Below are 12,581 nucleotides of genomic sequence, written 5' to 3'. Positions count from 1 at the left end.
ACTTTTCACAACTTACAGTAATCATTTTTTCCAAGAAAAACCCTCTCATAGCGGTGATGAAAACACCACTTCTTCACACACAACTGATGTTCCCTTGTCCTTAGGTACAGTCCTTGGGATAAAAAAGATAATCTGCTAAACTTTTATGTTGTCCTTATTTGTGCATGGTAATTCCAATCTAGTTAAATCGCAATCTAAACCTGGCCATACACGATTTAAATCTCAGCAGATTTGAACCATTAATTGTCAGGCTGAATGTATCAAGTTGATGGATCAACTTGGCTACAGCCAGCCATCCGGATCTGCTTCGGATTATCGCAAGTGGCTGCTACAGTCGCTATCGATCGCTGTCTTCTCTTGGCTGGGTCTGATTGTTGGACGACCGAGCGTCTGATTTTGTCAAAAGGCCGTGTGCAGGATTTTGTCTAGCATACGAACTATGCACAAATTGTTGTTTGACAAACACGAACGACTATGAGAGTATAAAGAGGAAGTTAATTTCTCAAGCGCTACACTTGGGACCCCTTATGCTAATTTCATGTTAGTAGAAGCTTGAGCGTTGATTCACGATTTTCAGATCGTACAAAACAAATGCCTTTTAAAATACGTTTGGCATAACTACACGCAAAGCAGCTTCATTATTATCCCATTTAAAGAAGATGAGAATTTTGACATTTAATCAATTTCCACGTCACAAATGTTAATTCTAGATTACGAACGGTAGTTTATAAGACCAAACTTTTCCCAATCGTTCCTTGCTTCCGAGCATGTGTGTTTGTACTTCTGACTTTTTTGTGACGATTTCTGTACTGACCATCCGATGTTAAGTTCACATCTGACAAATTTTATAGCCTGCACATCCTGCTTTTGTCTGATGTAAAAGTCAAATGGTCTGTCACATATACTATACTAACGATCCAAAAATCTGCAGACGGCTCTTCTTCAGGCTTTTTTCCCTTCTGTGTACGAGCCTTTTTTTTTCTTCTAAATAACAAACATATCATACTTGCCTGCATTGTGCAGCTCATTTTACACAGAGTGGTCCTGAACCTAGTCTTCTTGGGTCCCCTGGCAGCTCCTCGCCACATCAGATTAACCCCTAGGGCAGTAATGGCGAACCTTGGCACCCCAGATGTTTTGGAACTACATTTCCCATGCTCAACTACACTGCAGAGTTGATGAGCATAGTGGGAAATGTAGTTCCAAAACATCTGGGGCGCCAAGGTTCGCCATCCCTGCCCTAGGGGAAGCAATTTCGGGGGGGGGGGGGGGTACCTTGCAGGCACACTCTTGAGTCCATCATTCGGTGTCCATAACCGCTGACTGTATGACTCAGCCCCGCCCCCCAAGCGGCATTGAATTTGATTGACGGCAGTGGGAGCCAATGGCTGCTCTGCTATCAATCTATCCAATCGGGACACCGGGCAGAGCTGGTGTGCTCGTTTCCGTTGTGCAAATTTCAGGGCTTTGGTAAGTATAGGGGGGGGGGGCTGCTGCATTAAAAAAAAGTTTTTCGCTTTACCGCATAAAATGCAGTAAGGTGAAAAATGGCGAGTGTTTACAACCCCTTTAAGTTGGGTAAACTGACCTCATTTGCAGACTGAAGGTTATCCTTTTGACCTCTAAAAGAACAGAGGATACAATGTTTCTTTCATCTTTTAGCCTGCTTTTCTTTTCTTTTCTTTTTTTGACAGCTTTGAGCAAGAGAACGACTCTAGACTTGTACATGAGTTGTGGAAATGCTGGATTAAGATTGAGGGGGCTTGAATTGAGATCGCAATATTTTTTTTTAACAATTGATCGTGCAGCTCTAATAATGAGGGAGATTTACTAAAACTGGTGCAGCTGTGCATGCATAGTAACCAATCAGCATCTAACTTCAGCTTGTTTAATTGGGCTTTCACAAGAAACCTGGAAGCTGGTTTGTTACTATACACAGGTGCACCAGTTTTAGTAAATCTCTCCCAATGCGCCTGTTACTATAAGGTTGGGTTCACGCATACGATGCGGGAACCTGCAGGATTCCTGTGCTGGTTCCCACATCGCATGTCACTTGCAGGCAGTTCATACTGCCCTCTTCAAACCGTTGTGGATGTCAATATAAAGTTAATGACACTCCCCAGATCACAGTGCAAACTGTCAAATGGTACAGGAATTCCAGTGCGGACCAAAGAAAGTGTCCTGCGCCATTTTGGTGTGAATGCGATGCGATTTCAGCCATACAGTTTGTTACAGACACATTTGCATCTGCACATCCATGTGGCATGAATCACGTGCAAGGTCTGTGTTCGCACCAGTGTAAACCCAGCCTAAAGTTTCCAAGCGAACAAAAAATCTTCTTGAAAAAAACTTTTTATTGTATGAGATATTCTGCAGATAAATATTCCTTTATTTTGGTTTACCTTGAGAACAAATCTAAAGTCTCCCAAAATTATGTTTGCATACAATCATCCAGGTTTCACAGCTTTTTTTTTTTTCTTCTTTAACCCATTCCCGCCAAGCAGATGTGCGTACTCTGCTTTCGGGGGTTATACCGGGATGATGCCCGCAGCTGCAGGCATCATCTCAGTACCGTTGTTTAGAGTGGGCGAACGTCTTTCCGAGGCTAACAACCGATGCGGCTCCCCCCGTGTATATATATATATATATATATATATATATATATATATATATATATATATATATATATATATATATATGTATATATATATATGTTTGGGGGTTCTAAGTAATTTTCTAGCAAAAAATAGGGATTTGAACTTTAAGTTAAAATTAAGGCTGGGTTAACACTGGTGCAAACACAGATATTGCAAGTGATTTGCACCGCATTGCTGTGCGGATAACATACGATGTCTGTGATGCAAATTCAGTCATACAAACAGGCTGAAATCGCTTTCACAGCAAAATGGTGCCGGACTCTTTTTTCTTTTTTCTTTTTTTTTTTTTGGTTCGCACTGGAATCGGGTCGCATGGTCACACCCATGCAATCCAATTCCTGTACCATTTGACAGTTAGCACTGTGATCTGGGAACTGATCTGGGCATGTAATTAACTTTATATTGACACCCACAGAGGACAGAGTGAACTGCCTGCGAGTGACATGCAATGCGGGAACATGCACAGCGCTGGTTCCTGCATCGCATATGTGTGAACGGGGACACAGGGTGGATGTGGGAATCCTCCTGCTGTCATTGTATTCTGACAACAGAGAAGTCAGTTGGACTCCTATGCTGTCAAAATACACTAACCAATAGGCTGCAGCACTGATCGAAACACATGTTTTCCAGCAAGCTCATTTGTGAGAAGTTGATCAGTAGATTAAATGCTGTTAAACAGGACTGACCATAGATGGATAGAAATCCAACCGGTCTTTGCTGAACTGGACGAATTTTGATCCATCTATGGCCAGCTTTAGAGATCTAGGCTACTGAAGATATGTTATTGTAAAGGAGCCCATTAAAAAAAAAACAACAAGCTGGCAATACACCAGAATAGACTAAATCAGACATGCAGCATTTTTTACTGATGCACCGCAGCACATGGCAGTGACATTCGTGGTGGTATGTTGCCTTGCATGTAGGTCGGAGGTGTATTTGGATTTATAAATGGTACAACAATGCATTTACATGCATTACTACAGTGCTGAAAGATGTGAATGGGCCCTAGACTATTTCAGTGCGATGTGTAAACGCATGTTGTGCTGAGAGAGCCTATTCAACTCGAATGAATAGGCTGCCACATCAGAATTGCAAAAAAACACACAATGGTGTCCTGTGGTGCACCGCAACACCTGTATTTTTGGTACTAAGCAGAATGAATGACACCAAGGTGCGCTAATGATTTATACCATAATGTGCAGATATGAATATAACCTAAAGCCCCATACAAACTCTATCAGTTTTTCCTTCAGGTTTACCACAATCATGTAGTACAAGGACCTGTCTGATTGCATACAAATTGAAACTCCTAAGGTTTGACCTCATATTATATAGTTTTGGTAAATCTGAAGGAAAAACTCAGCAGAAAAACTGATAGTGTGTATGGGGCTTTAGGCTTGGTTCACATCTACAGGTGCAACCTAGCACAGGCACATTGGGCAGCACCATGCAGTTTGGTGCACACATTTGCAGATGTTCACAGTGGTTAAAGGGTAAGTTCCCCTTTGTACACTTTTTTTTTTTTTTATTTATTTTCTAAATTCGAGCTTCCCTATGCACCAATATAGCATTCATACTTTTTTTGCAAAAATATCAAAGCTTTCCATGAAATCTACAGACTCTTTTCTTGCCCTAATCCACGTTTCCATTAGTAATGACTTCTTCCTGATCAGACTGTAGGTCATGACACAGGAAGGAGTTGACCAGCTGAGCTCATTTTTATACAAGTACATAGAAGGGAGTGGACAGAAACAGCTCACAAACAACTCTGCATATCGGGAACTCGCATTTCCACATGCGTTTTTGTTTTTTTTAGCAAGGGGCGATGTGTTTTGGAGCATTTTCACTCACTCATGCACACAGCAATCCCCCCAAAGAAGTTTCAGAACTTTTTTTTTTATGAGCTTGCGCATTTTTTACTGCAAATTTTTTTTTTTTGGTGCAGCTCATTTCTGAAATGCAAGAAAACCCACAGATGTGAATGGAACCTCACTGTTTTTGTGTTATCGCACCAATTTCAGGTTCGGGTCTAGCATAGTGGGGGCGCACATTTTGTGTCTCATTTTTTCCTGTGACACACATAGGGCAGCCTGTTGATTTCAATTGGCTGCACTACATGTGATTAATGGGACATGTTGGTGTTTTGTGGGTTGTGCTTTTTTACTGTGCATTTTTTCACATGGCAAAATGTGTTTTTGGTGTGCCATTACCAATTAATGGCACTGAAAGGGCAGCTAGTAATTTTAGGTGCATAAACATGGGCATACACTATACAATCTGATTGTATATTGTGTATTTCGTGAGAAGGGTGATCACTGATTGCTTGCATTTCATTTAAAAAACTTGCACCTGGGAGTGGGTGGGTGGGTGGATGGATGATGCAGGGTGTGTGCTAATGCTGGTCACCTCCTTCCTGTGTCATGACCTATAGCAGTGATGGCGAACCTTGGCACCCCAGATGTTTTGGAACTACATTTCCCATGATGCTCATGCACTCTGCAGTGTAGCTGAACATCATGGGAAATGTAGTTCCAAAACATCTGGGGTGCCAAGGTTCGCCATCACTGACCTATAGTCTGATCAGGAAGAAGACATTACTAATGGAAATGTCTGGAAACGTGGATTAGGGCAAGAAAAGTAAGTGTGTGTAGATTTAATGGAAAGCTTTGATATCTTTGCAAAAAAAGTACATGAATGCTATATTGGTGCATAGGGGAGCTGGAATTTAGAGAAAAAAGTGTACAAAGGTGAACTTTTAAGTGATTAGAACTTCTGCCTAGGGTTATCGGTTAGAATCTCAAACACAGCATCACCTGCCTGGAGTATGCATGTTCTCCCTGTGCCTGCATCAGTTTCCTCCCACACTGCAAAGACTTGCTGGTAGGTTAATTGGCTCCGGTCTAAACTAGCCCTAGTAAGTATGTGTTTGTGAGTTTAGATTGAAAGCTCCTTGAGCACACAGAGTGATGTGAATGTACAATATTAATATAAAGTGCTGTGTAAATTGATGGTGCTATATAAGTACATGTAATGAATATGTAGGGCTGGCTTTAACAATTAATGGCACAGCCTTGCGTCTGTCAAGTGGTAGTGTGTTTCTCTGTATGTCAAGAGCATGTGATTTTGTGTGCATTCTTGACACGCCAAGGTCTGAAACTAGCAGGAAAAAAAGCAAAATCTATCCAGATTCCCTTAAAAGGGTGATTAATCGGTGCTCTGGCTACTGGTGTCTTTCTAACACCCAGGTGAAATATGAAGTCAAGATGTATTGCCAGCAACTCTTTACCCAGGAGCAACTATATTTGTTGCAGGTTATACAATGGCTTTATGTGTTTCCGCTACAAAGCTTTAGTCCTAGCCATATGTATCACTGTACTCCACCTGCAACAATAAATATTTTTGCTCCTGGGTGAAGAGTTGCTGGCAATACATCTTGACTTCATATTGCACGGTCTGAACCTCAAACGTTGAAAATCTTTATTGGCTACACAAGTACATCCAGTAAAAAAATGCTGTACTTGTGTAGCCAATTGTGATTTTCAAAGTTAAAAGTACTAAGGGACTGCACATTCCAGCGATGGGCACAGGTTTTCAACTTTGGCTAGCATCACCAGCAGTAGAGCTTGGGTATTGTATTCAGTGATTCTATAAGGTGTGAACCTAGCCTTAAAGTGGTTGTTAAGGCAGAAGGTTTTTTCCTATGCATTAAGATAAAAAAAAAAAAATTCTGTGTGCCCCCCTCATACCTGAGCCCCATTTCTATCCAGTGATGTGCACGAATGCCTCGGGACACTGTGTCTGAATGGACACGGAGCTGCAGCTCGGGTGCCCCCCTAACAAGCTGCTTGCTGTGTGGGTACTGGACAGGAGGGAGGGGCCAGGAGCACCAGAGGGAGACCCAAAAAGAGGAGGATCTTGGCTGCTCTGTGCAAAACACAACACAGAGCAGGTAAGTATGACATGTTTGTTATTTCTAAAGAAAAAAAACGCTTTAATCTTGACGCTTCACTTTGGAGTTGAGCATTGTTGTCCCTTCCAGCCTGTTATAGCTTTCTATCGATCGGTGAGGGTGCCTATCACATTGGACCAGTAGGGAGGCTCGGGAGGTGGGCCCCAGCACATATTTAAAAAAAGACAGAATTGTGTATATAACTTCAAATGTCTAGCGAAATCTATTGATCATTTTTACATGGTGTTTTCCCTGAAAGGTAACCTCCTGTTTTTTGCTTAGTTTGAATTCTTCCCATTTGTGACAGGTTTACTTTTAAGGAATGAAATGTGCTCTTCCATTTGTATTATGAAACATGTTCCAGTGTGATGTGTTTTGGCAGCTGAGGGTTTTGAATATTACTGTTTACTGTTTTGAAGGAGCTCTAGCACTACCCTGGGGCTGCTGCAGCAGGAATTCATACCTGTCCTACAGGCCAGCCTAACAACCAGTGACAGGTACCAAGTCCACAAAGCCTGCTCATGATGTGCTGTGTCCGTTAACATTTTTACTCACAGCCCCATAGTTTTTGATGTTTGTTGTACAACATTTTGCCCATATATATATATTTCCATTTTATTTTCTTGTTGTTCATTTTGATTGTAATATTGTGACATTCAGCATTCTTCCCCATGAGCCACTGGTAATTTGTTTCCAACTGGCAGCACTCTTACATCACATTAAACAATGAGACTCATACAGTATCTTTTTAGAAAACAACAATTTCCACACACTGTACATGTTTGTAAGTGCATGCAGTTCTTACATGAATTGTTTCATATCACATCTGCATGCAGCAGAAGGTATGCTTCTATTTGACCGATCCATTGACTTGTATTACACTCTGTTATTAGACCAGAAGTGAATGTGAGTCTGCACATATATTAAATACTGTAAACTGTTTTATGCCAGAGCAGCTCTTGTACTACAGATGTGTAATGGATTTTATGACATTTCATAGGTATATGAGCCATTGATTGTAGCCACTATACTACTAAAAGCATTACTTCTTAAAGCGGAAGTAAAGTCCGCTTTGTGATTTATACCTACAGATAAGCCTATAATGAGGGATACCTGTAAGTAAAATGAATATCTCTTAAATGGGCAGCAAAGGTTATTGCTGCTCCAGCTAATCTCACAGCTGGAGTCCACGAACCCAGAAGGAGGACTTTGGGGGGGGGTGGAAGCCCTGTTAGCGGTAACGGCATGTTGCTGGAGGGCTTCGTTCTAAGGTAAGTATTTAATAATGTGCTTGTATGCAATGCATACTAGCACATTCTGTAATTGTCTTACAGCGGAAAGTTTTTTTCTTTTTTTTTCCTCCAGTGGTTTACAACCGCTTTAAAAAGAATGGTATTTCTTGCTCAATGGAAAACATTCAGTTCAACTTCATGTTTGTGTACAGATTTTAATACATTTGGCTTAAATACAGGTAGTTAAAAAAAAAAAACAGTAGGGCTTACATTCTTACTAAGAGATTGAGTTCCCTTCTCTTTTTTGAATGTTTGCACCTGCTTGGTGGCTGTAAGAAATAATTTCACTTATTTGTACAATTCCTCGGTGACCGAGGCCTCTATGAAGCTGTTCTCATTTTTAAAATATCTAGGAGTCGTATTAGGTAAAGTATATTGTGCTGCCAATACATAAAGTGAACATAAAAAGTTTACAAACCCCCTGTAAAAATGTCAGGTTTTTGAGAGGTAAAAAAAAATCAAACCAAGATAAGTCACTTAAAGCAGCCTTCCACCCAAAAGTGAAACTTCTGCTTTAAGGCCACCTCTCCGGCTCCTGTTTGTGAAACAGAGCTTTTGGGGAGGAGGAAGGGAGCAGGTACCTGATTTTGATAGGTACCTGCTCCCACTTCCATTCTGGCTGCCTTGAGCAATTGGAAGCGGAAGTTCTTCTTCATGAAGTCTTCTGGGACAAGTCACAGAGCTTAGTGCTGCTCGTACATGCGCCGTGGGCACCTGGCTGTGAAGCCACAAGTTGTCACAGCTGGGTGCTCAAAATAGAGATGCTGGCGCTGCCGAGGCAGTATACGGCTGCAGTGAGTGGGACCGGTGAGTGTGTGTTTATTAAAAGTAAGTTACACTTTGTGTAGCTGCTGACTTTTAATAAACAAATGACTGGAACCCTGCTTTAAATTAGGAATTTTTAACATCTTAAAGCGGAGTTCCTCCCAAAAAATAAATTTTCGCTTTAAGCACTTGTAACCCTCTGATATGACAAATCGTTTTTTTTTTGGGGGGGGGGTGTGGGTCACCCTTGGGAACATGTTACACCCATTTTTAGGGTGGAACATGTAACATGTTCCCAGTGCTGCAGCAGCTTGCCATCCCCTTTTTCTCCATGTGCCAACAGTACAGGGAGAAGATCCCCGTACTAGCTGTAACTTTTTTTTTTTTTTTTTTTTTAAGCGCAGCCATGTGGGGCTCCGCCCACACGGCTGCATCATTCATTTACACAGTTGTGTGTGTGTGAATGAACTACAAGTCCTGACAGCCTTTGTGGCTCTCTGCTTGTAGTTCTCAAACTACCAAAGTGATGTTGAGCTCTGTGGTAGTTGAGTCTTCCAGTCAAGGCGAAACTTCTGCTTGCTGCATTTTTTATGTGCTGTTATTAAAATGCACTTTTTATATAAAGTTCAAAGGTAATGCATGTAAAATGCACCACACACCAGTGTGAACAAAGGGGAATTATAAAGCAGTGAATCTGACATTCAGAAAACATTTACTACAGGTGAATCTGCGTAGTTGATGTGTCAGTGCAGATTGATCCCAGATGCCTCCTCTGTAGCTCCTGTGATCTCAGAGGGAGGCTCCGAGAGTAGTGTAGAGAGTGAGAGGTGAAGGAGGCGACTTCCAATGGCAGCGCTGATCAGACTGGGAGCATTGTGTATGTATAAGGCATGTAAAATTCATGTTGGTGGTCTAGAAGGTTGGCAACGACTGATCTAATCAACTGTTGCTGTGCAGCTTTATTCTTCCTAGATATAAAGTAAGCCCTAACAAACTCACTGAATCAAGTGAGCAATGTATTACAGGGTTTTTAATAACTGTACTGGCCTAGGGAGGTGTAGGCTGACTTCGGCATGGTAGAGACTTTAAGATGTCATTTTAAACTACAGGGCTCTGTCAGGCCTAATTTAAGACTCAATGTATTTTCTCAGCAAAGATGATGCTTTCTCTGGCAGGCATCACACAGTGACCCGGGGAATTACAAAAGGAGTAAAAGAAGACTTCAGGTTGGCAATGGAACGTCAAGTCTCACGCTGCACAGAAAATCTCATGGTCATCTTGCATCGCTTTTGTATCAATGAAAAGATTTTGTTGTTACAGTGTTTGGCTTAAGATCAAATACAAGGCATGACTTTCTCCAGTAAGACTTATGCCCATCTTATGAAGATGTAATATACATTTTGTTGATTTACCTGTTTTTAAAGGCCAACTCCAGCCCAAATTGTTTAATTTGGATAGAGTAGGGGGAATATGGTAAGTTTTTATTGCCAACGATGCACCTATATTGAGATTCTTAAGAAGTGAGGCAAAATCTCTTTAACAGATATATAGCGAGGAAAATATTTTATCCCCTGCAAATTTTAAGTTTGTCCACTTATTACAAAGAAATGAAGGTTCTATAATTTTTATTCATCATAGGTGTATTTTAAATGATAGAGACAGAATAGTATAGAAAAAAATATACAAATGGTATAAATTGAGTTGCAGTTCACTGAGTAAAATAAGTATTTGATCCTCAAGGAAAACATGACTAGGTGCGGAAACCCTCGTTGGCAAGCACAGAAGACGTTTCCTGTAGTTGGTGACCAGGTTTGCACACATTTCAGGAGGAATTCTTCTTTACAGATCTTTAAATCCTTAGGGTTTCTTGGCAATGTGAATTTCCAGCTCCCTCCATACATTTTCTATAGGATTAAGAGCTGTAGACAGACTAGGCCACTCTGTGACCTTAATGTGCTTCTTGAGCCACTCCTTTTTTTGCATTGGCTGTATGTTTTTGTCATGCTGGAAGACACATCTTCAGTATTCTGGCTGAGGGAAGAAGGTTCTCATCCAAGATTTTACAATACATGGCCCCTTCCATTGGCTTCTCAATGTAGCAAAGTCAACCTGTATCTTTAGCAGAGAAACGGCCCCAAAGCATAATGTTTCCACCTACGTGTTTCACAGGGATGGTGTTTTGGGGTCATAGTCAGCATTTTTCTATCTCCAAACATGTGGAGTTGCGTTCATGCCAAATAGCTACAATTTGTTCTCATCTGACCACTTTCTCACAATTATTCTCTGATTTAGATGTTCATTGGTATGACTGTACATGTGCCTTCTTGAGGGGGACGTTCCATGTTTGGAAGAAGAAAAAATGCAGACTATGACCCTAAGAACACCCCTACAGTTAAGCAAGGAGGTGGAAACCTTATGCTTTGGGGCTTTCTCTCTGCTAAAGGCACAGACCGACTTTGCCACATTGAGGGGCCATGCATTGTAAAATCTTGGGTGAGAACCTTCTTCCCTCAACCAAAATACCGAAGATGGGTCCATGGAATGGGTCTTTTAGCGTGACAATGAAAACATACCACCAAGGCACCCAAGGAGTGGCTCAAGAAGCACATTAATTTCGTGGAGTGGCCTAGCCCGTCTCCAGGCCTTTATCCTATAGAAAATTTAGGGGGGGGAGCTGAAACTTCGAGTTGCAAAGAAACCTTAAGGATTTAGAGAAAATCTGTAAACAATATTGGACAAAAAGCCCTCCTGTGTGCAAACCTGGTAAAGTACAAGAAACGTCTTACCCTCTATGCTTGCTAACAAGGGTTTCTCTACCAAGTCATGTTTTTCTTGGGGATCAAATACTTGTATACAATTGAGTTGCAGTTCAATGAGCAAAATAACATTTGTATCACGTGTGTGTTCTGGATTTTTGGTCTCATTTAAAATACACAAATACTAAAAATGATAGACCCTTTGTTCCAAAATCTGCAGGGGAGCAAATAAATAATTTTCCCTGCTCTACAGCCAAAACAACAAAATTAACATTTTAGTAGAATAGGGAAAAGTTAAAACTTGTCTCTTTATAGCTGTTTGTGCCCTCCTGTCCTTAAAGTGGATCTATAGGCAAACTTTTTTTTTTCCATTTTTGGACAGACCAAAGGAGGAATATAACTGCTGAGATTCTCTCTCTCTCTCTCTCCCCCCCACCCACCATCTGTGTCCCATAGCCAAAACAGAAAGTGAGACGAGTTCCCTGCAAGTTAAGGCTACTTTCACACTGAAAGTGCAGCTAGTTTTAGTGGTGGTATTCGGTTGCTTTTAATACCTGCTAGCGGCTGAAGAAAGGGTTGAAAGCGACACTTGAGAGGCAGTTTTCAGGTGCTATTTTTAATGCTAAAATTCCTGAAAACTGCCTCAGTGTGAAAGGGGGCGAACATAAGTGTTGCCTTGTTCTCTTGAACATATATTTCCATGTATTATAATTCTAGATGTATATGATGCTATTTTGTTTTTCTGTCATGTAAGTGTTGTAAATAGACATGGCTCCAGCTAATGTGCTTGTGTAGCAATGTAAATAGTAATATACTGCAATTTTTTTTTTTTTCTACTTGTGGAGAGCATATCAAATTGTATGTAATTGTACTCATCTTTCACTGGTAATTAAACACGTCATATGTTTAATTTTCAAAGCTTGTTTTCTTTGCTTTTGCTATAGAAGTGTATGCAGATAAATTAAATTGCAAACAATTGTTTTTGGTTGACGCATTCATTATTCCTTCAAAAGCAGCATTAAGGATTGGTCTATAAACACCCCAACTCCTGGCAGATACACATCGATATTCAAATATATATGGTCTGACATAAGGGGGAGATTTACTAAAACTGGCAGATCTGTGCATAGTAGCCACTGAGCTTCTAACTTCAGATTTTTCC

The 12,581-nt window shown here is 40.9% G+C and overlaps 1 protein-coding gene across 4 annotated transcripts in view; it reads left to right on the top strand.

The window, feature by feature from the left end:
* INTS10 (integrator complex subunit 10) overlaps positions 1 to 12,337 on the top strand; it is a 59,830-nt gene extending 47,493 nt beyond the window's left edge. Inside the window, exons 17-18 of one of the 4 annotated variants that reach the window (XM_077476194.1) lie at positions 7,026 to 7,103; positions 9,839 to 12,337. In XM_077476194.1, coding sequence (XP_077332320.1) covers positions 7,026 to 7,103; positions 9,839 to 9,995 — 235 coding nt within the window. In that variant the 3' untranslated portion in view covers positions 9,996 to 12,337. Of the gene's footprint in view, positions 1 to 7,025; positions 7,104 to 9,814 lie in introns of all 4 variants that reach the window. The other 3 variants (XM_077476193.1, XM_077476197.1, XM_077476195.1) reach the window with 3 other exon arrangements.
* The last annotated feature ends 244 nt before the right edge of the window (positions 12,338 to 12,581 follow it).

This window comes from Lithobates pipiens, unplaced genomic scaffold (assembly GCF_037356315.1).
Source record: "Lithobates pipiens isolate NorthernLeopardFrog02 unplaced genomic scaffold, aLitPip1_a1.2 Scaffold_13, whole genome shotgun sequence".
NCBI classification, from domain to species: Eukaryota; Metazoa; Chordata; class Amphibia; order Anura; family Ranidae; genus Lithobates; species Lithobates pipiens.
Note: the sequence above shows the minus strand (reverse complement) of the source record. Positions and strands in the feature narration are given on the sequence as shown.